This window comes from Thermobia domestica, chromosome 14 (assembly GCF_964235325.1).
Source record: "Thermobia domestica chromosome 14, izTheDome1.hap1.1, whole genome shotgun sequence".
NCBI lineage: Eukaryota > Metazoa > Arthropoda > Insecta > Zygentoma > Lepismatidae > Thermobia > Thermobia domestica.
Window position 1 is genome coordinate 29318239 of NC_137467.1, and position 21775 is coordinate 29340013.

Sequence of the window (21775 nt, forward strand, 5' to 3'; positions counted from 1 at the left end):
TGATGTGATCGCAGAAAATTTACCGCGCCTGTGCAAAAAAAAAACAGCTAACAGAAAAGTATTAAAACATGCCTGCTATGTGTACAGGTCGTAAATGCACGAACTACTCGCATAAATATAGTTTGAACTGTTTTTTACGTCGCGTAAAGTTTTCAAAACAGTGAAGTTTGCTGTCTATTCTGACACGGTTTTTAAGACATTTTTTTAGCAGATTATGCAGCTTTTGTCAGTGCTTGTGAAAAAAGTCCTGATCATTTTGCTCTAAGAGATCGACTTCTTTCAAAATCCCATATCTGTGCCATTCTATTGTTAAGTGATACTTATTCATTGTTGAGTAAAGTACCAAAATTTGTACAGAATACCGGTAATTTACCTTGGGACGCTTACTATTTCCTGAACTTTCTTGAGTTTGGTTTAACGATTCAAATGAACAAGCTTTCAGAAATTAGTACGATTGTAAGTGTGGAACATATGACCCACAACATAAAGGTGCTACCAGATCATTTTTTTTTTAAGAACACAAAAATTATCTCTTCTATATGTGAAACTGGTCATTTTTATGGAATTCCTGTAATGGACCAACCCATCAGTTGAAAAATTCTGAGATCTGGCAAAAAATAAATAAATAAAAATAAAGTGGTAAACCAGAGGAAGAAGACACTGACATTGCTTTAATAACACACGTTTTCGAAGAATACGTGTGTTATTAAATTCTCTTTTTAAATCATCTTCTGGAACAATTTGAAGTTTATACACATGAATCTGATACTGACGCAAGCTTCTTGAAACAGATAGTATCTAGGTAGAATTCTGGTTTAATTTGGATTTTTTAACTTTTCCAAGAAATAACGATTCTGTTGAGCAAGCAGAGAAAGACTTTCCGTCCTCTTCAAACTTCTTTGAGTTTGTGATTATATTCCCATTTCATTTTTTGATAGATATAGATCAGGATAAATTATTTTTTTTTTTGAATACAAGCTTTTCATTACATGTGCGCAGGACTTGGTACCCAGCTCAAGAAAAGAAGGAAAGTTTTTCGATTTGAAGAATCTCTTTAAAGTTGCAGAAACAGATTTCAGAGACAAATACTCCGTTGCAGTAAAGCTAATGAATGATGTTTTATTTGAGTATACCATTGTCTGGGGCCATATGTGAAAGCCGGGGTTCAGTGGTTGCTAATGTGATGGAGAAAAGATTAGCAGCAAAGGATGGACTTACTGATAATATTGGAACAATAGAGCAGCTTCCAGAGTTGGCGTGGGTCAATGAAAACTTGACCCACGACCCACTGACCCACCATGACCCACGACCCACTCTGACCCACGACCCACCGTGACCCACTCTGACCCACCACCCACCATGAACCACTCTCATCCACTGTGACCTATTCTGACTCACCAAAATCCATCATCATCAATTCTGAACACGATTCACGGCCTCTTCTGTACTGACTAAAGAGTTTACACTTGTAATAAAACATGACTGTGAAATTGTCACTAATGAGTTTGAATTTCTAGTCAATCGCTCAAGCACCGCTCTGTCAGAATAACGGTGGATCTTATCTTTATGATATAAAATGGTAAAGTGTTTGTCAGTGAGGAAATTGAAACAGTTCGAGGTGAGGGGAAATTAGTGTGCGCGTAAAATATACTTGCACTAAGAGAGTATTCTTGCAAGTGTTAATTTCTCAACGCATTCCAAAAGAAACTTCTATTCGCAGGAAAATACCCCTGTACAATATGGAAAAGGTTATGGTTTCTCAGTTCAAAGTATTTTTCTCACAAAAGAAGTGTAAAATCAGTTTTTCATAGTGTATAAAGGTGCTCGGGTACCCTATGTGAGAGCATCTCCATAAAGTATGCTCATAATTGTAATTTGTGTAATCACTAAACATCACGTTAAATTTAAGTTATAAATATGCGTAATTGCAATTATTATTAATATTTATTCAAAGTAGTTTACTGTCACCGTTCTACAGCTTATTTTTGCAATTTAAAAGAAACATTGAGAAAATAGATTCATTCTGAACTTTATTAACCAACCCTCGAATAAACCCAAATGTTCTAGAAACTCGTTGTCATCGCTTTGGAATGCTTGTTCATCTGTGTTAGTAGACTTCCGTCAGATTTCGTAACCATATATGGGCATCCGTTGCAGAGACAGTGATTTCCTTTGTGAACGCTCTCAGTCCCGAGAACAACGGGAAAGTCGCAGAAATACTATACTCCTTGTCATTGCTTAACGCTGATTTGACTAGTTAAAATGCCCGCACTTCTGCAGCCAAAGAGCGCGAACTTAGTAGTATACGTCTCATCTGAGCGCTCTAACACCGAGAACATATACGCAATAGCTAACTGGACAAAGGGGCAGTCGCCGTGGACCAACTCAAGAGGAATGTGTTGACGTTCGCTCGCTCGAATTACAAAAAAGCAGCATTCAGGCTGCCTAGTTTTTTTTATACACAAAGTGATAGCTATATTTTTCATAGTGATCTTTTCTATAAGTGCACTTAGTTGACAATACAGCGATAACGAATTTTTGGAACAAAACCTACATTTGTAGATCCCATGGAAATCATCACGGAAGAAGCAGTAAATTAATTTTGGGACCTTAACGCCAAAACCAGCACACATCGTCGAACACAGGACAGCGGAGGAGTGACATCGACAGGCTGGCCGAAGAGACACGTGAGTTAATTACCCTAATGCCACCTCTTCGTCTATTATTAAAACAAAGCCACTAGCGTAAAAACTGTGTTAGATTGTTCATGGTGAATATATTGTAAATACAAACGTATGTAATATTTGTGCTTTTATAGTAGCATTATACTCGTTCTACCAAAAGGTAATTTTATCATTTGCATAGTTAATATCAAATCCTATTGTACTCGTAGCCTAACAAATTCATTTACGTTGTCTACACTTTCGTTTATTGCGTTTCCGGCTACCGCATAACGAAACTGTAGGCATGGGTAAGTGATCGTATACGTCGTAAAGTAGCTGGAAAATAAGAGAAGAAAGGGGCGCAGTATGAGACTGAGAAATTAATCTGAACCACGACGCAAAATAACGATTACACCCGAAATGGCTCAACCGTGACAAGACGTACTTTAATCTTCGGATAGAACTACATTTAATTATTTCGGTGTTCATTTATTAAAATACGAAAATAGTAAACATTTGAACCACGTAGTCACAGATAGCTACTCAGTACAGAATCATGCGTAGATTGCTGCAACTTGTGAAAAGAAAGAAACGAAAAAGAAAATAATGAGTAGGATTTGAAAAAAAAAAAAAAAGAACAGAACAGAAAGTAAATTCAATTACCACAGAAATATTAGTAGCATAATTTGTTTTGTGCGAGATTAAAACGTTTCGTCCATTCGCGAACTTTTATTCCGCTAACTTTTCACAGTACGGAAGCACAGAACAGCTGATTACACATACACATACACATACAGACACAGTTGTAGTTACACATGCACCTTTCATGAGTAAAGAATGAAAAAACGTATCTTGTGTAAGATATTTGGTTATGTTTATGTAATTTGCTAGTGAAACATCTTATTTAGTGGAAATTTAAAGCAAGTGTTGTGTAATTGAAATTATACGGGTTTTAGAAAAGTGTTTGTTTACATTGTTATTTACTTCAAGTGCTTGTTGCCGCATGTTTTGTATTGTGATTTAGTTACTTGTAAGTTAAGTAAACATGGAGAGTAGTATTACATTAGAACAAATTCAAGCATTATTAGAGAAACAGTCTGAGAAATTAGAGCATAAAATTGATAGAACTAACGAGCGAATAGAGGAATTGGCCAATGAGTGCGCGAACAATAAGTCAGAACTAGGAAATAAATTTGATTGCAAATTCGACCAATTGCGTACCGGTATTACAACTACCAATAATTCCATTATCGAGGTACATTCTGGACTAATTGATGTGACCAATCAAGTCGAAACAGGAACTGTCGAGTTTAAAAATAGTGTAGCAAAATGTAGGGAAAGTCTCGTCGAGTTTCATGAATGCATGCAGACGGCACGACTTGAATACAAAAAAGTGCAAGGCAAAAGTGAAATCGTAAATACTCTTGAATTCGCGCAGGCTCCCATCGCGGAAGATAGATGCCTCATAAGTCAGAGAGTTAGTTATAGTCAGGAAAAGGAAATATGTAGTGTGGAGGTAGCAGTAAACAAAAGCTTGTTATGGGTATCCGTAGACAATTGTGATTCTAGTATACTTAACGTTATTGATTTACCGGCTAGGGATGCCGATGGCTCACACATAATGAATGGTAGCGTTGGGAATACGCGTACCCACCCTCGCCAAGAAGCCAGGAAGGGCTTGCGAGTTGAATTGTTGTTTTTGTGTGAAGATGTAGTTACAGTGTTGTCGTTTTTACGTCGCGGGCAAGTGGTCTTGCGCGACTTAACGGATTCAAATTTGTCTTTGGTACCATACACGGCCAACGTGAATTGCATTTTTATACTGCAGATCCATTCCGACTTTACTAACTTCGAGTACGGTAGTAAGAGACAACTCCAGATTAGTAATTTAAAGTGTAGGCCTATCCAGCGAATTGTGTTTTATGTGCTAAGCGCTTTATTTGTGAACAACCTGTCAGAAACGTTTACGGTAGTTGAGCCTAAAAGTAACATTCTTACTCAAGTGCATGCAGATAAAGGGAAATTGTCACCCGTGAAAAGGTTAAAATGTAATACCGAGGTCAAGAATAACAGTGAGATAGTCCGCAATAACCAGTTGAATTTTGCTGATTTGGTAGTTTATCTGAATTCGGTCTCAATGCGCACTAACACTATACATGCTGTAGAAGGGCGTAAATTAGATTCTAGTATGGTCATCTTTCACCAAGCCAGTACGTCATTATTGCGAAATTGTAGAAAACGAAGGTTCAAACGCAAATCTACTCGAAAACAGCTGATCGTTCGTGATTATGCTCATGCTCATCAATTTTCATGCAAAACGTTCTCACAGCGCGCACAATCCCGCATTAGGTATGCAGCGAATAGCAGGGCAAAAGTAAAACAAAAGTGTTCTCGAAAACGAAAGTCGGCACAAAGTAATCGTGGGAGAAAGAAATTTAAGTGCAAATTGAAGTTAGCGGCGTATCAACAAACTTGTGAGAAAGCGAAAACGCGAAAAAAGTGCATGTCGACTCCGAAGAATACTAAGAAGCGCAAGCGTAAATATGTACGGGTATCGTACAGCAAGCTACATGGTAAATACAGTGGTAGTAAGTGTAAACTTAAAAGGAAAGTTGTGCATGATCCTAAGTTTAAGCGCCGTAAACGAAAACGCGTTACGATGTGGAAGTTCAGCAGATGCGCTGCAAAAAGGAGAAAAGTCCCGCAAATTATAAAAGGTAATTGGAAAAGTACTCGTAAGCGTATGAAATTGCAGGCGTACAAATGTAATAGACATCGGTGGAAAATGAAAGTTTTTGCGTAACCAAAGCGCGAACTTTGCCCGAATTTGGACTGAATCCCGGAAGAGACAAAAAATCAAATACGGAATATGACTTTTAGGTTTTTATAGAGAATGAAAATAAAGACTATTACTCTTTTACTTTAATTATTCCCCACCGAATTTCGAAAGTTAGGAATTTGCTTTTCAGCTTCAAGTGTGTGCATGCCGTCACTGACGCGCCCAGCCAGAGGAACCACCAGTATCCATTCATAATCAGGTACGTTCATTTAAATACCATGTTTTATTCTTTCTTTACAGTTCTTGGAGATGAGAGATGAATGTGAAAAGCAGAGGAAGGACAGTATTGGAAAATTTTAAATAGGTAATCATTTTTAGATCGCGATCTCGGACTTTGAAAATTTTAACAAGGCCTTACCACTTTTGAAAATTTTGATTATCCCGTTTCAGATACGGAACTTCTGTATCGAACTTTTGTTAGGATGTTTATGTTCTGTATGTTTTATTTCTTTTCAGGTACTTCCAGTCCTGGGAACCAAATGTCATTAATAAAATTTTACTATTTTATTTTCTTTGAGTTTTTATTCATTTACCTTGTATGATTATGTGAACATTTAGCTGTCCCCATACTATTAGGCATTTAGAGAAATGTTAGGCAATTAGAGATACTTAAAACTCAATTAGAGAAACACTAATGAATGTTACAATTAATTATGAAATTTGGATTTTGAAAAAAAAAAAAAAAAAAGAGTGTGTGGTTTTCAGTTAACGAATTCTTCCATCTGACTTTATCATGAAACATGTGCAAAAGTATAATGAGTTTTGTAATATAAGACTGGCTAGGCGTCAGAACATTGAAAATTAGATAATACTTAGTATGGTTTCGTAAATACTTGAAAATAATGTTGAATTTAATAATTTGCTTATGAATCCATTCACGCATAATGCTCGTTATGTAAAGTCAGTGGGTATTTGTTACGACATTAATGAAGCTTTGAATTTAATTCAACTCGATTACAAAAACCGTCTACAAGTCAAGAAGAGGTAAAAGGTTGAAAGATATAATTCAACCCCTAGAGGCGTCACTACTATTCTCTTTCAAAATTACAGTGACGAAATCGGTTTGGCATCCGGTTGGGCCTCAGCCAGTGTGTGAATTTGGCCTTTATACACACACACTTCAAAATTCACTTTCGGCCTGTGACATTTAATACATATATTTTAATACATCTTAATTGACACGTAAAATTTTATATTTTATTAGATACTTACTTTTAATTGACACTAAAGAAATGATAAATTATGTTTGTTTAGATTTTGGCGAACCGACTCCTTCTTCTTTTTTTCCTGTAGTACGATTTTCACGAAAGGTTACGTTTATTTATAATAACATTTCGTGAAAATTGAACTACCAATGATAACCGACACAATTTGGTATCGATGTATCAAGTGTTTGTTTTTAATTAGGTAACGATTACTTATAATAAAATTGGCTCACAAAATGGGAAATATATGTATAATATAAATTAGCTATAAAATATTATGAAAATCAGATAATCAAAACTATCATCACCCTTGTATTTATTGATGTTGGTGAGTCTAAAAAAAAAAAAAAAAAAAGGGGGGGGGGGTTACTAAATATTGCTTTAAGTTTTGAAACGAATTCATTTTGGAAATAGAACATGCGAATAATAAATCAAGGATGATATTTGTCGAATATAACGATTCATTCAGGATGTGAAAATTTCCCAATTTCAGTTCTCTTAACTTCTCTTGTATTAAAAGAGTCCGTCGGTTCTCAAGTGAACATTGTATAATTTTCAACCCACTGATTATCATGGTCGGACTTGTAGTATTGACCTTGTTGTCTTGTTTCATTAAGGTCATTACAACTCTGTTATTTATTTTTCATTACTCATATCAAAGAAAAGATAAGCATGACATGTTTGTGCTGGATGCCGATTAGCGTTCCCTTACGCACTCATAATCTTATCAGTCTGCCGGAAAATTGTCATCTTAGATTGTAAGTAATCATAGTTTTAAATGTGTAAGCTAGTATTCTCGATTGTGACTTTAATCTCGGCTATGACTTATTCCCGGATGTGACGATATTACTGATGTTGATAAGTGCAATTTGCTAGTAAAGCCGCACAATTCTTTTGTATTGGCTAGCGCTCTTTAAAGGAATGCAATTGTAAACCTACTAATTTTGTAGGTATGAGCGGGCCGAAAAATATTAATAATTAATAAATGGTTAACGATGTTGAGATTCAGGGCTGTAGTATCGAACTTTCCCTCCCCCAGGGTATTCTTCTTGTCCTTTTCATATTTTTTTTTCTCAATACCTTCTGTAGGTCTAGATACTGGCAGCCCAATTGGGGTTGGAAAATTTTACCCGATTATGACATAGCTACGATGCGTAAAGCATCTAGCTGGGAGGGATTAGGATTTCATGCAGAAGCGATTTTATCCAAATCGTCGGGAAGGTTGGCGCTCCCGCATACTTCAAGCTGTAAGAAAATAGTAAGTCGGCGCTCATTGATCTTCGGGATCAACTCATTAACCTATTTTTTGTTTAATTTATGACTTACGACCTGCTTTGTCAATCAATGGCACGCAGGATGGCGCTTCGAAAGGCCTAACCGCTGATTAACTTGTGTATATATATTAAAATGTTTTAAAGTTTACTAGTTAGGTTATGTAATGTAAATATAGAGATTGATATTTTAACTATTTTGCATATTATGATATAATCCGTAAAATGTTAGCACATAGGTGAATTTTGTTCAGTTTTGAACTTTATTAGTTTATGAATAGATTTTGCATATTTAGTGAGAAACTGTAATCAGAATTTGAATCTTATCCACATATTGTATCACTTTTATATATTACGTTCGTATATTCCAATCATTATTCCGGAAAATAGATATTTAGAAATGAATAGGTAAGCTCAGTGTGAAAAACATATTAAAAAAAAAAAAAGTTTACTTTTGTAGTTTTTACAAGTTTATCTATTGCTCAACGACTCACACAAAGGAGAGAATACCTAATTATATTTTGCTTGCTTTATATAATTCATACAGGTAGAAAATTTTTAATTTAATTCACTTTATTAGAGTTTTATTCCTGTCAATTTGAGAAAAGTATCAGTTGGAACTTTCGCTACATAGTTCATTTGAAAAGTGTGATTGTGATTAACGAATTACTTTGTTGTTTATCTGATTATCTTCATGTTCAAGAGTTTGAAAGGAGAGAACATCGTTTCGAATCAACACTTGTCAATAAACTCACACAACTATAACAAATTTTAGATTGAATCTGAATTTGAGAGTTGAGAATTTGAAAAATAATAGTAATAATAATAATGGAAAGAATTTGGTTTGTTGTACAATTTAACAGTAATTGATAGATCCTATTGTTTATAGTATGATGAGGCAATCAGGTTTAAATCTGTTAGGCATGTTGATATTGATAATGGTCATCGAGCGAACAAAATGATTGTGCGCAAAGTATCTTGAGCTGTATACGTTTGAGTTCAACTGAATGGCAATTGAGCATTACAAATAAGTTAGGGCTATTTTGAGATGCCAAAGGCTGTATAGAGCAGCATCCTTGTATGGATTTTATTATGTACGCGTATGTTGACGTGACGTCAAAGGCCATTAAAGGGCGACTCACGTTTGGAGGTAGATACTCCTTATTATCTCCCGAATACCTAGCTTGTTTCTAGACGAGTAGGGAATGCCTTTTCTAAGTATTTAATGCGTTTAGAGGTGGATTGTATATCCCTCTTATTATGTGATATGTGTTTGCGTTTAATGCCCGTAAAATAGAGTTGTAATATGCCTTTGCCAATAAGATGTTTGTTGAAAATGAGATTCAGAAATGATTGTATCAGCCAAAGGTCGTATGTTCGTCAATGTTATATAAGATCCGTGCACTAATGTTGATGTCCACATACTTTTTGCAATAAATAAATAAGTAAAATAAAAGTTTACGTTTGTTGTGAGTAATGCTGATAATTAAGAAAGAAAGAAAAAGTGAGTTGACATGTGAATCCCAAAATTATTTGAAACAATTTGATGAATCTCTTGTTTGTCGTTTGAGCAATACAATTATTGAGACTTGATAGTATATTTGATTTTGCATTCTTTTAGTAGTTTTGATTTTAGTAAATTGAGAAAGTAGTGTTTTGAATAACTAGTATGTGATTCCTGTCATGACCATTTTGTGAATTCTTGTTTTGAAATTTTTTGGAATTATCAATATTTTGCATTTATGAATATACACAGTTACTGATATTGATATAGTTATTTTGATATTATTTTAGAAAAGTTAAGTATTAATTAAGTTTGTTGTAAAAGGTGCATATATACACACATTACACTACACAAACTACATATTAGGAATTTCGATATTACCATTCGTTACGTTGTTAGGCTACATTTTCGAAATCGATATACATATTTTATTATTGTTTAATAGTTAAGCATTTTCAATATTAATGTTTACTTGTACATCTATTTGGTTTTGCTTATTTGAATATATTATGTGTTTAGTGAAAAATAATTGAAAGATATATTAAAGTACATTGAATTATAGTGAGAAACCAATGTTTAAAAAAAAAAAAAATGAATAAACAAATAAAAGCAACTATAAACTGAAAATATAAATAAACGAAATAATAATGAACAATCTATTAATGGTGGCATAAAGGTGGCTTTATTTAAACAAAAGGTGGCTTAATCAGAACTCAAAAGTGGCTTTATATAAATAAAAGGTGGCTTTAACAAAGGTGGCTTGTTGTCATACAGGGTGAACAACCTCACAGTTAATAAGTGAAGTGCGATATATACAGTGCAGTCCCGATATGTCGAATTTTCATAGTGAGTCCCCAACGATTTTCAATTTATATACAGTGTGTCCCATAATATAGTGATCTTCTAATAACACTTCCGTACACTAGTGGAGTGAATTATATACAGTATAGCCCCAATATATCGAGTCGTTATGGTGAACTCTCAGTGACGGTTGATTTATATACAGGACGTTCCCAAAATACAATGACCATTTAGTGACATTCCAGTATGGACTATTAACCCCTCAACGGCCAGGGTTCTCTTCACAAATTGAAGCAATTTGCTCGGACGCTGCTCGGGCCCCAATAGGATGTCACCGTTCTACAGCTTATTTTTGCAATTTAAAAGAAACATTGAGAAAATAGATTCATTCTGAACTTTATTAACCAACCCTCGAATAAACCCAAATGTTCTAGAAACTCGTTGTCATCGCTTTGGAATGCTTGTTCATCTGTGTTAGTAGACTTCCGTCAGATTTCGTAACCATATATGGGCATCCGTTGCAGAGACAGTGATTTCCTTTGTGAACGCTCTCAGTCCCGAGAACAACGGGAAAGTCGCAGAAATACTATACTCCTTGTCATTGCTTAACGCTGATTTGACTAGTTAAAATGCCCGCACTTCTGCAGCCAAAGAGCGCGAACTTAGTAGTATACGTCTCATCTGAGCGCTCTAACACCGAGAACATATACGCAATAGCTAACTGGACAAAGGGGCAGTCGCCGTGGACCAACTCAAGAGGAATGTGTTGACGTTCGCTCGCTCGAATTACAAAAAAGCAGCATTCAGGCTGCCTAGTTTTTTTTATACACAAAGTGATAGCTATATTTTTCATAGTGATCTTTTCTATAAGTGCACTTAGTTGACAATACAGCGATAACGAATTTTTGGAACAAAACCTACATTTGTAGATCCCATGGAAATCATCACGGAAGAAGCAGTAAATTAATTTTGGGACCTTAACGCCAAAACCAGCACACATCGTCGAACACAGGACAGCGGAGGAGTGACATCGACAGGCTGGCCGAAGAGACACGTGAGTTAATTACCCTAATGCCACCTCTTCGTCTATTATTAAAACAAAGCCACTAGCGTAAAAACTGTGTTAGATTGTTCATGGTGAATATATTGTAAATACAAACGTATGTAATATTTGTGCTTTTATAGTAGCATTATACTCGTTCTACCAAAAGGTAATTTTATCATTTGCATAGTTAATATCAAATCCTATTGTACTCGTAGCCTAACAAATTCATTTACGTTGTCTACACTTTCGTTTATTGCGTTTCCGGCTACCGCATAACGAAACTGTAGGCATGGGTAAGTGATCGTATACGTCGTAAAGTAGCTGGAAAATAAGAGAAGAAAGGGGCGCAGTATGAGACTGAGAAATTAATCTGAACCACGACGCAAAATAACGATTACATTACCTAAAGCAAAGAAGAGACTTACTAAAAAATAGGTACAAAGTTGAATAGCACAAATAAGCCATTAGTAATACAAGTAGGCCTATACATTTTCTATAGCTCGTAATTTTCCATTTTAAAACAAACCTGAAATCGGATTTATTTCCTGTTGCTAACAGTTTTGTGGTAAATCATCCGCAGCGGAATGGTGTCTATCCTTCAACCAAGAAATAAATAGCTCGTCTACTTTGAGCTTGTCTAGCGGTGGGCCATTAACATTGATGAACAACAAGCTAGACAATGTTTGAGCACTTAGTCTATTTCTAATATCAGTCATCTGTAAATTCAGAAGGGGAAATCCCCGTTCGCACTCTGTTGTGGAAATTGATAATACTTCTACCCGATTTCTGCAACTCCTCATCGACAATCTGCTGGTTAGACTTAAGTCTGATAACGATTTTCCTTGGTCAGTTTTGAAATACTCAGCAAGAAGTATCATCTCTCTATCACCATACAACATCTTTTGCATATCGACCATGTCAGTTAGCAATGTCGACTCATGGAGAACAGAAACTTAATTTATTCACAAGATTCCCTATCGAAGGCGTGGTAGATGATCAATTAAAGCCTGATGAACTAAAGATTTCTTATTTGTTTATAAATTTAATTTTTGTAATTACACATGAGGGTTCGATGCCATTACCAAGTTCCCTCTCCCATCTAGAAAGCGAAAGAGAACGTGGTTCCTGGAAAGTGTTCAGAGGTGAATGGGAATTTCTCTCCTTCCCCTTCAATTACCACACTGCTGTTTGCCATGTGCCAAATTACGATGAATTTCAATTAAATTATAATAGTATAATTATTTCCTTGTTGGATTATCAATACTTTTCAGTGGAAAAAAGGATGAAATTTGAGTTCCAAATCAAGGTAAGTAGACCAACGTAAAGGGAAAAAAGTGTAAAATTTTCCATATAATTATGCGTACAATCCAAACTTAAAATTTCCGTGTAATTAAGCTTACAGTACAAATTTTATGCCTATTTTTCTCACAACTTTATCGGTTGATTGCCCTGTGCTGTAAGCGCTCCATATAATAAACATAAGCTTCAGCAATTATTATAGTAGAAAGTAATGGATATATGAAGCCAAGCACTGTAACTTTTTGTTTCTGATTTTTTTTTTATTAAATAACATCGATCGTTTTCGATCATTTTTACAAACCAACTCACTACCAATTTTCCATATATAGAAAGTGCCCCCCCCCCTCCATAAAGGAGAATTCAAAAATATGCTAGGACACATTTTGTTTATTTTCAATAAAGAGTTAATACACTGAATTTCAGCTCAGTAAGTATAACGGCTTGCGAGATACTAATTTTATTTTTCCGAAAAAATTCGGATCCTCACCCTCCTTATGATATGTAGCTATTATAATGAAAGCAATACAACATCCCAATTTGGATTAAGGCCTAACTACATACCAAAAGTAATTTCATTTGACTTTGCAATTCGGCCGTGATGATCAGGCACACATAGTTACATTCAATTTTTTACATAATAATTTATATATTACAGTGATTCAAAAATGCATTTTTTACAGTAGTTAGCTCCTCTAAAAACTCACAGATCTCGAAAGCCAAGTAGTAGTATAAGTCTTATTGTTATTATTACAATTAAAAATATCAATATCCAAAAGCGCCTGAAGTTCTTTTTTTCACTTGGTTAGATATACTCACCTCAGGTAAGTAGACAGAAACAAGTGGAAAAGGAAGGGAAATGAAGGTCTTGGAAGTAAAACGAAGAAAAATTTACCAGTCTTTAGAAGATACTGTCTACAATGCAGTGAGCAGAGAGGGTCGGTAGATCATACTGAGTCGGTGGGTCGCAGTGGGTCACGGTGGGTGGTGGGTCACAGTGGGTCATGGTGGGCGGTGGGTCGCAGTGGGTAACATGCCGTTGACCCACGACCCACCGACCCACTCCATCTCTAAAGAGGATGAGTCACGAGACGAGACGAGTGCATCTTTTCGAGACGAGACAACCTGACATCTGGTAATCTATATCGTACTTTTGGGCAGTAAGTCACGTGTGCGGGTCCTTGATATAGTCACTCCAGAAGGACAGGTTCGTCAGTGAACGTCAAACTGGGTGTGTAGAGCGGAATAACTGGGGGATATCAACTTCAAAAGAGGGCAGGCAAATCGTAGGAACGCGTCTAGCTGATGCATGTGTCCAAAACTTCCACTTTATGACGTCTCACGTGCTACAGTATCTAGGATGATGTGTGCATATGAACAGGAAGGACGGACGAATCACATCTAGGAGGAGCAACTGAAGGGGAAAACGGAAGTTGTCTGAAAGGGGCGTCAGGACACCACCGCATCGACAATCATCGCAGAAGTTAATACCCAGCTCACAGAACCTGTGCACGAAAGCAGTCCATCGATACCTGCATAAGGCCAACATCCATAGCAGGGTTGCGATACCGAAGCCTCTCATCAGTAGTACAAATGTCGCGAAGCGGGTTCAGTGATGCCAGACGCAGACGTTGGATAACCTGAAAGTGTAATTTTCTCGGATCAGTCTAGCTACACTGTTTTCCATATAACAGGGAGAGTGTTCATCTGGAGAAGCCCCTTTGATGCATACAATCCAAACTATTTGTTACCCATAATCAAACATGGAGGCGGATCCGTGATGGTTTGGGGTGTAGTATCGTGGCAGACTTTGTTCTAAAGGGTCATATCACTGTCAAGGACTATAGGACCATGTACACCCTACAGTTCGAAAACCCTTCTCGGACGATGGTACAGTGTTTCAGGATAATGCCCTATTCACACTGCTAAACTTGTCACAGAGTGGTTCGATGAGCATGACAATGAGATTGAACATCTGCCATGGCCAACTCAATCACCGAACTTTAACATTATTGAGCCTGTATGGATTTTGTTAGATGATCGGGTGAGGAATCATTTCCCTTCACGCTGAACTTTTCACTGTGCTTTAAGAGGAATGGCTGAAAATCCCCTCTGCAAACGGTGCAGGATCTCTATCAATCCTTTCCACGTCGTGTTGCTGTTGTACTGGTTGCCAAAGGAACCTCAGCACCTTTATTAAACACAAATCATGGTTTTCTACCAGATGTTTCAGTTTTAATGTCCATTACTATAGATACAACTCGACTAACTTTCTACACCGTAAGTATTCTTCATTGTGTTTAAATTATTGTTTCTTTTTTTTTAATGGGTCTGAGTCTTAATGGGCTAAGGGTCCAAGTCCTTCGTCGACACGTACTACAACCTACACAGAAACACCTGTAGATTCAATTTAATACAGAGTATTACCAACTTATAAACTTACCTAAATTGCACTCTTCTCCAATCTTCTGTATGTTAAAGCACGACTCCTTATTGTGGTAGGCAGACTTACACCAAGAACAGCTAAGGGCTACGATTTCCTTCGAACTGAATGACAACTTGGATTGGAATGACTGAAAAAGAAGAGGAAAAGAGTTAAAATAAACATTTGGTTTCAAGGAACTAAAGGAAGGTTTCTTAAGATAAGGTGAAACAAGGCAAGTCCGCAGAAGATACATACCTTTCCTAATCTTTCTGATATCGTGGATCCCTTGTAGTGGTTGTTAATTATCCCCCCAGTTCATAAAAATCAATAATTTATATATTGAAATAAGTAGTGAGAGGTGGTCTAGTTAAGATTGACTAATCTGGAAAGTTCGCAATCGTAAGACTGGATTAGCTGCGACTATAAATGTTGGCGTGAAGTGACGTGTAGATTAGTTTTTCCACAAGCAGAGGGTTGAGTTCGCAGAGGGCACCAGAAAAGCAGTCAATAGATAATATATACTACTTATATAGTCTATATTAAGGTAAGTAGATCGTCAGTTGATTTGTGAAATGAATATAGCTCTCAAATCTGAAAAGACTGGCCATCCAGCAGTACAGGGACCGCAAATTTGATGGTAATATTTTGTTCCTGCAACTGAGATATTAAATTGTTTTTTTCCCCCTCAGCATTGTTCACAATTTATAACCTAAACTTCCACATTCACTGTACTGCGTCACCTTCATGAACTCGTGTAATCCGTTTGCGTGTAAGTGCCGCATTGTACTACATGAGTTGACTCCAGATCAGGTCCAGAGAAGAGTGAATCTGTATCGACAACTGCTGCAAACTCCGCATGATATGTGACTAAACGTTGGTATTTTCCCAAGACCCAAATGTGAGAAAAAGGACGAACTCCCAGACACAGGTCGTCAAACAGTGATGTTTCCAGCATAATGCCATGTTCTGTGTGTGGTTGAACTACGAGTAGGTAAGCCACGTCTAGATCGTTCCTAACAGTTGTACCATCAATGTCGATCTTCATTCCAAAAAAGTGGGAAAAAATTAAATGAAATGAGATCTTTGAGTTTTACGTCCCATTGTTATGCCGGTTAGGCTAAAGGAGACGGTGATGATGAGAAATGAATGAAATGGTGGAACGAAGAAAGTGGGAGGAAACGTGAGAACCCTGAGAAAACCCACGAGCACGGTATTTGTCCACCGCAAAGTCCACACGGCGCGAGCTGGGATCGAACCAGGGATCCCAAGCACCGGAGGTGAACGCTCTACCACTGAGCCACAGCGCCCCCTTCGGAAAAGGGTGGAGTGGATATATGCTACACTATACCAATATTGTATATCCTGCATTGGTGAACCGAAAGCGCGCTTCGCTGTAACACAATAAAAAAAAAAAGTATACTCAGTTCGGAAACACAACACACAATTCAGGATTTTGATGACATCGAAGGGATGGCACACGCGGCATATAGTCCTGATCTTGCCCCTTCGGACTATGGCATTTTCAGGAATCACGATATTTCACTAACCAACAGGAGGTGGAAACAGCTGCGACTGACTTCTCTGCCTCAAAGAACAAGACATGGTATCGACGCGCAATCGATAAACTGGAAAAAGATGGCTCAGACAGTCCAACATGATGGGCTATACGAAAGTTAGTCAGCTTTCATTGTACTGTAATAAATGTATAGGTATGTTGCAGACTTGCAAAACTAGAAGATTGCAAGACTCATGACGCATCCTTGTAACATGATGAAAACCCTCCAGACAACGAAAATTTTCTATAACGAATTTGTTTCTGTGACGAGGCGACCCTTTCATATTTCTGGAATAAACAAACTATCTGATATTGGTGTTCCGAAAACCGACAGGAATGCCGTGAAATTGTAGGGATATCCCCATGGCAGCATACAATCGTTCCCCTTACCAAACCATCACTGGAAAAGTATATCTTGATGCTTTCAATGAATTTTGTGGTATGATTTGCAGGCCTTCAGTCCATAGTTACCTTCCAGTGAGAAAATGCATCTTCGCACTGCGCTGATGCTATCATGTTTGTGTTATTCTTAATAAAACGTTTCCGGGTGGCCCCGCGTAGCGTAGTCGCTAACACTCTCGCCTTTGGTGCGAGCGATCTTAGGTTCGATTCCCGGTGAAAAAACTCTGTCCGAAAAGTGTAAAAGCTTTTTCAGGACAGCCATTCTGAGTGAGGTTTCCCTGGGTTTTCCTCATTCACACCAGGCACATGCCAGGATGGTACCTAATATACAGGTCCCAGGCCGCTTATTTTCTTCCCTAATTCTTTCCTCGGATAGTGATCGGCAAGGCACGTCATCCCTCATACGTGACTGGCTAACATGGAAATAGATGACGAAAGTCCAGAAATCTAATTCATATATTCTAATCCTAACATTTCCAGAGCGCTCTATTAGTCGATGTGATTTGATTCCGTGGCCCTCCCATGGACTTCTTCAACAGCAGTATGTAAAAAACACAGTCCATCGTACCAAAAGTAGGATATCGCACCTCTGACGCAAAGGATTTAAGAAGCACTGAGAAATAGTTGCATGCAATGAGGATTTTGGGGGTGATCCGGGGAAGAAAATAGCCTGAGCTAAGAAATTCTTCCTCCGCCTCCCTGAGGTATTTTTTCAATTGAACTCAACGCAGGGCAGTATTTTTCACAGAATCTTCTGTAAATCTGGTTTTATTGGATCAGGACGAAAACTGAATTTCACATGGATGTGACCAGTATACTGTAAAAAGGATGCGCATGTTAAAAAGTCAGGTGAGTAAGTTAAAATAATAATATCACTGCAATAGCGCAGCACTGATAAAAGGGAAAGGGTATGAAGGCTCAGTGGTAGAGCGCCCTACTGATAGATCCCTAGTTCGATTCCAGACAACGTGTGTGTATGTGTGTTGTGGTAGACAAAATTGTGCCTGTGGGTTTTCTCGGAGTTCTTCCAGTTTCCTATACGCTGGTATTCCACCCACTCTTGCAACACCATTTGCCTTCATTGATCATCAGAATCCCTTAGCCTAAAAAATATAAACATTTCATTTCAGACCCGGTAAGGAACTTAGTAACCCCCTGTTTTTTACACTTCCTTTCACATGTTTCGTTAGATTCGAACGTATTTGCTTCCAAACTGGTATCAGCTTAGCCGTATCACCACCTACATCACCCCTTTTGCCACGCCGTGATACGATTGAAATTCTAAACACTTTCAGCTCTCTTAAGGAGAACTGAAAAGAAGAAAAGAGGTCGAAGCATATAACCAAGAATCACGTTATCTAAATTGGAGTTACGGAAAGCAAAAGGAACAGTGTTTCAAGATTCAATGCGTGATTCTAGAGACGCAAGTAACCAAGTTCATATCGAAAATAAATCTTTCCGAACTTGCCTCTTACCATGATTGCCTCTGAAAGGGTGTCTTTGCCAAGTTGTTTACAGGAAATGAATAAGGTCGATGGATGGAATGGAATGGAACCCACGCACCGAAGATGAAAGATTTTATATATATATATATATATATATATATATATATATATATATATATATATATATATATATATATATATATATATATATATATGTGTGTGTGTGTGTGTGTGTGTGTGTGTGTGTGTGTGTGTGTGTGTGTTTAGGAAGAAGAACGTACGAACAAGGGGTGGGTGGGAGAGGAACAATTTCCATCAATTGGCAAATAAGAATAAGTATCGGGGGGAGGGAGACTTGATGCGAACTCTCACACCCGGAAACAAGGATACTGAACTTACAAAGTTCCTCAAATATTATGAGTTTTTACATTCTGTAATACTAAACTCCGAAGGCGATCAGTTCCTTTCCGTGAGTCGCTGAACTCAGTTTTAGAAGGTATTAAAACGGAAGTACGTAAAATACGCCAAACCAGTGTAGCCAATACCAAATAACTTGTTTTTCTGTCAGAACAGAGGAGTTATTTACCGCAGTTATGGATAAGCTCTTTAAAACTTGACTGTCTGCTCTATTTGCAGGATAAATGGAAGATACAGCATAAGCTATTTTGTGTAGTTATTTGAGTGGCTCGTGGGAAAATGACGATAAACAGTTTTTTTTTAATCGGAAAAAATGAAATGAAATCTTTTAGTTTTACGTCCTATGGTTATGCCGGGTAGGCTGAATAATAAAGTATATCCATCATCTTCGAATTAACCAGGGCGCCCCACGCGGTTACATAATTGGATTGTCTTATGTCTTGATTTCGAATCTCCAGACTTGATCTAGTACGCAATGTGACCTTTGACCTGATCACATGACAGTCTGGTGCTTATGGGAAACCAGATAGGCTCTTCCAACATTTATGCATGTGTGCTTCCAGGATATAGCCGTTACTAACCCCGTCATGATGTTTCTCTGGCTATACCACTACTAATTCTAATAATATTCAACGATTTAGTATTATACTATGCCACACTAACCTCAAACGTATATTAATTTGTATATTACCGGTATTCGTTTAATACTTTTGGGATCACATCCTACTAACATACCTAATGTAATTTACTCCTGCCCACAGTTTTTTTAAGTAATGAAAATTCTTCCGATCCAAAATCCGGATTTCCTCCGAAATCCGAAAGTAAAATATCTGGTTTCGGAAAATAAAATTTCCAGATTTTTTTGCCATCTCTAAGTTGAGCCTAACAAAAATACCGATTAGCTGGTAAAATACGAGTCAATTGACAACCTTAGCCCCGACTACTAGGCAACGCAGGACCTGCGAATGTGCTGCTCGAGTAACAGTTTGTATTTGACTAAGTTTTATTCTGAAGATGTGGCAGCACTGCCTTATACGTCAAAGGCAACACTAGTCAATAGAGAAACTCTGTTGAACAAGTTCTTGCGAATTCCAAAGCTGCTCTCTATCTACAAGAAAGAAAGGAAAAAAAAAAAACTGTCACAGCGACAGTGCTTTCACATACACCTATATAAAATAGATTCGTCCTTCCCTCACTTTTTATCATCTTAATGTGAGTTTCGGTGTATTTGACGTGTTCCATAAATCAAATGTTGGGGGATCGTATATCAGTGTCGAATAAATGTTTTAGATGGTTTGATCTTTTCTTTTCTATTTATATACAAGACTTTCCAGAAATAGCATTGATTCTGTTGACGAGAAGACATTTTGTTCTATTTTCAGTAGAAGGTCGATATTGCATTATATAACTCAACACGGATGGCCACGTATTTCTACTTTATGCCTTTGCTAAAACATGATTATTTTTTTCTTTGCAATTCGTAGATTAAATGAAGAGCCGCGGTGTCCATCTGGCAACAAGGCGGAACTAATTCGATCTCAGGTAGAGGCGAGGAATTTCTCTCTTTCACTCCCCCCGTTCAAATGCTGCTCCAAGATATGGATACCTGTGTCAATCTGAGAAAGTAAAGTGGTCATAGCAGACAAGAATATATAGACAGCACACTAGGCGAAAAACTTCAAATTTCACGTGATCAGTCATGTGACTGATACACAGTAGCGCCTTTTGGAACGAAGATACAAACCTTCGATCTACGTTAACTATATGGAAATTTCTGAATATAACAGTCGAATATGTGGCCCGGGGAAAGAGTCATGGTGTGCACTCAGAAGGAAATAAATACGAGAATTAAGGTGGATCACTCGATGCTATGCTAAACGCTGCTAGAATAGTGCGGCGTTGCCAGGTAGTGTCGAATGTTTACTGGAGTCTGATAATAAAGGAAGTAATCATGGAATTTTGTTTGGATATTTATTGGAAAAATTAGTTTTCAACCATTACCGCAATTCACAGCTAAGTTCTGCTTCTCGAACTGCAACGCTAAAATCCAGGAATGAAACGTACAAATTTGGCAACAACGCATTATGGCGTTCTGCGCAACTTTTTCTCAAAATCTATTTCCTTAAATGTAAATTAATATTTAAATAAAATGTGAAACATAACACAAAAAACAGTCAAATAATATATCTATTTCATAATGAGAACATTATTTTAAAATATTTCACACATACAAATAAACATTTTACAAAACTGAGAGCACTTCTAGTAAGATTAACAGTATGTGCCATCTTGTGTGCTCACTGTAAACGAATCAAATATTTTCTTTTATTTGTTACCTTTTTCGATATCAGAAGAGACAACCAAATGAATCAGTGTCTTGTGTTGTAGCTGAAACATAACTTTATCTTATAGTACAATATTTATAATATGTAACGTTTTATGGCGCAGTAGTTAAAGGAATGAGCTAAAATATGTACTGACTTCCAAGTGGTGATCCACCTTAATGTTCAAACCCAGATACAATAGTGCAAGAAAAAAATTAAATAAACAAGTTAGTACTAATGGTTCAATAGCATAAATAAATGAGTACCAGAGAAGTATGCATTGGGCTTAATTTTCTATACCTGATGTTTTCATGAGTCTACTGTAAAGCCACTATAAATGAAGCAGATGAAATTATGACAACCCATGACGTCACGTGCGAAAACCAATGGCAGCGCCAACTTTTTGCGACGAAATCGGGCCCTGGCTGGTTCTTTCATTACGCAGATGATCAAAACGGATTTCAATAGCGCATGCAGAAAGTTGCAGCAAGTTCGTTTTTTTTTTTTTTTTTTCAGAGAGAGGCTATTTGGGAGTACTTGATCAATCTCCACCTATCTCTCTAAAAATTGGTATGCAAGCACT

At 37.1% G+C, this 21775-nt stretch overlaps 1 protein-coding gene across 1 annotated transcript in view; it reads right to left on the reverse strand.

Moving 5' to 3' along the window:
- rdgA (retinal degeneration A) overlaps positions 1 to 21775 on the reverse strand; it is a gene marked incomplete in the record, with an annotated part of 666123 nt that overhangs the window by 168151 nt on the left and 476197 nt on the right. The window contains 1 exon segment of the mRNA XM_081737830.1: positions 15068 to 15197. Coding sequence (XP_081593956.1) covers positions 15068 to 15197 — 130 coding nt within the window.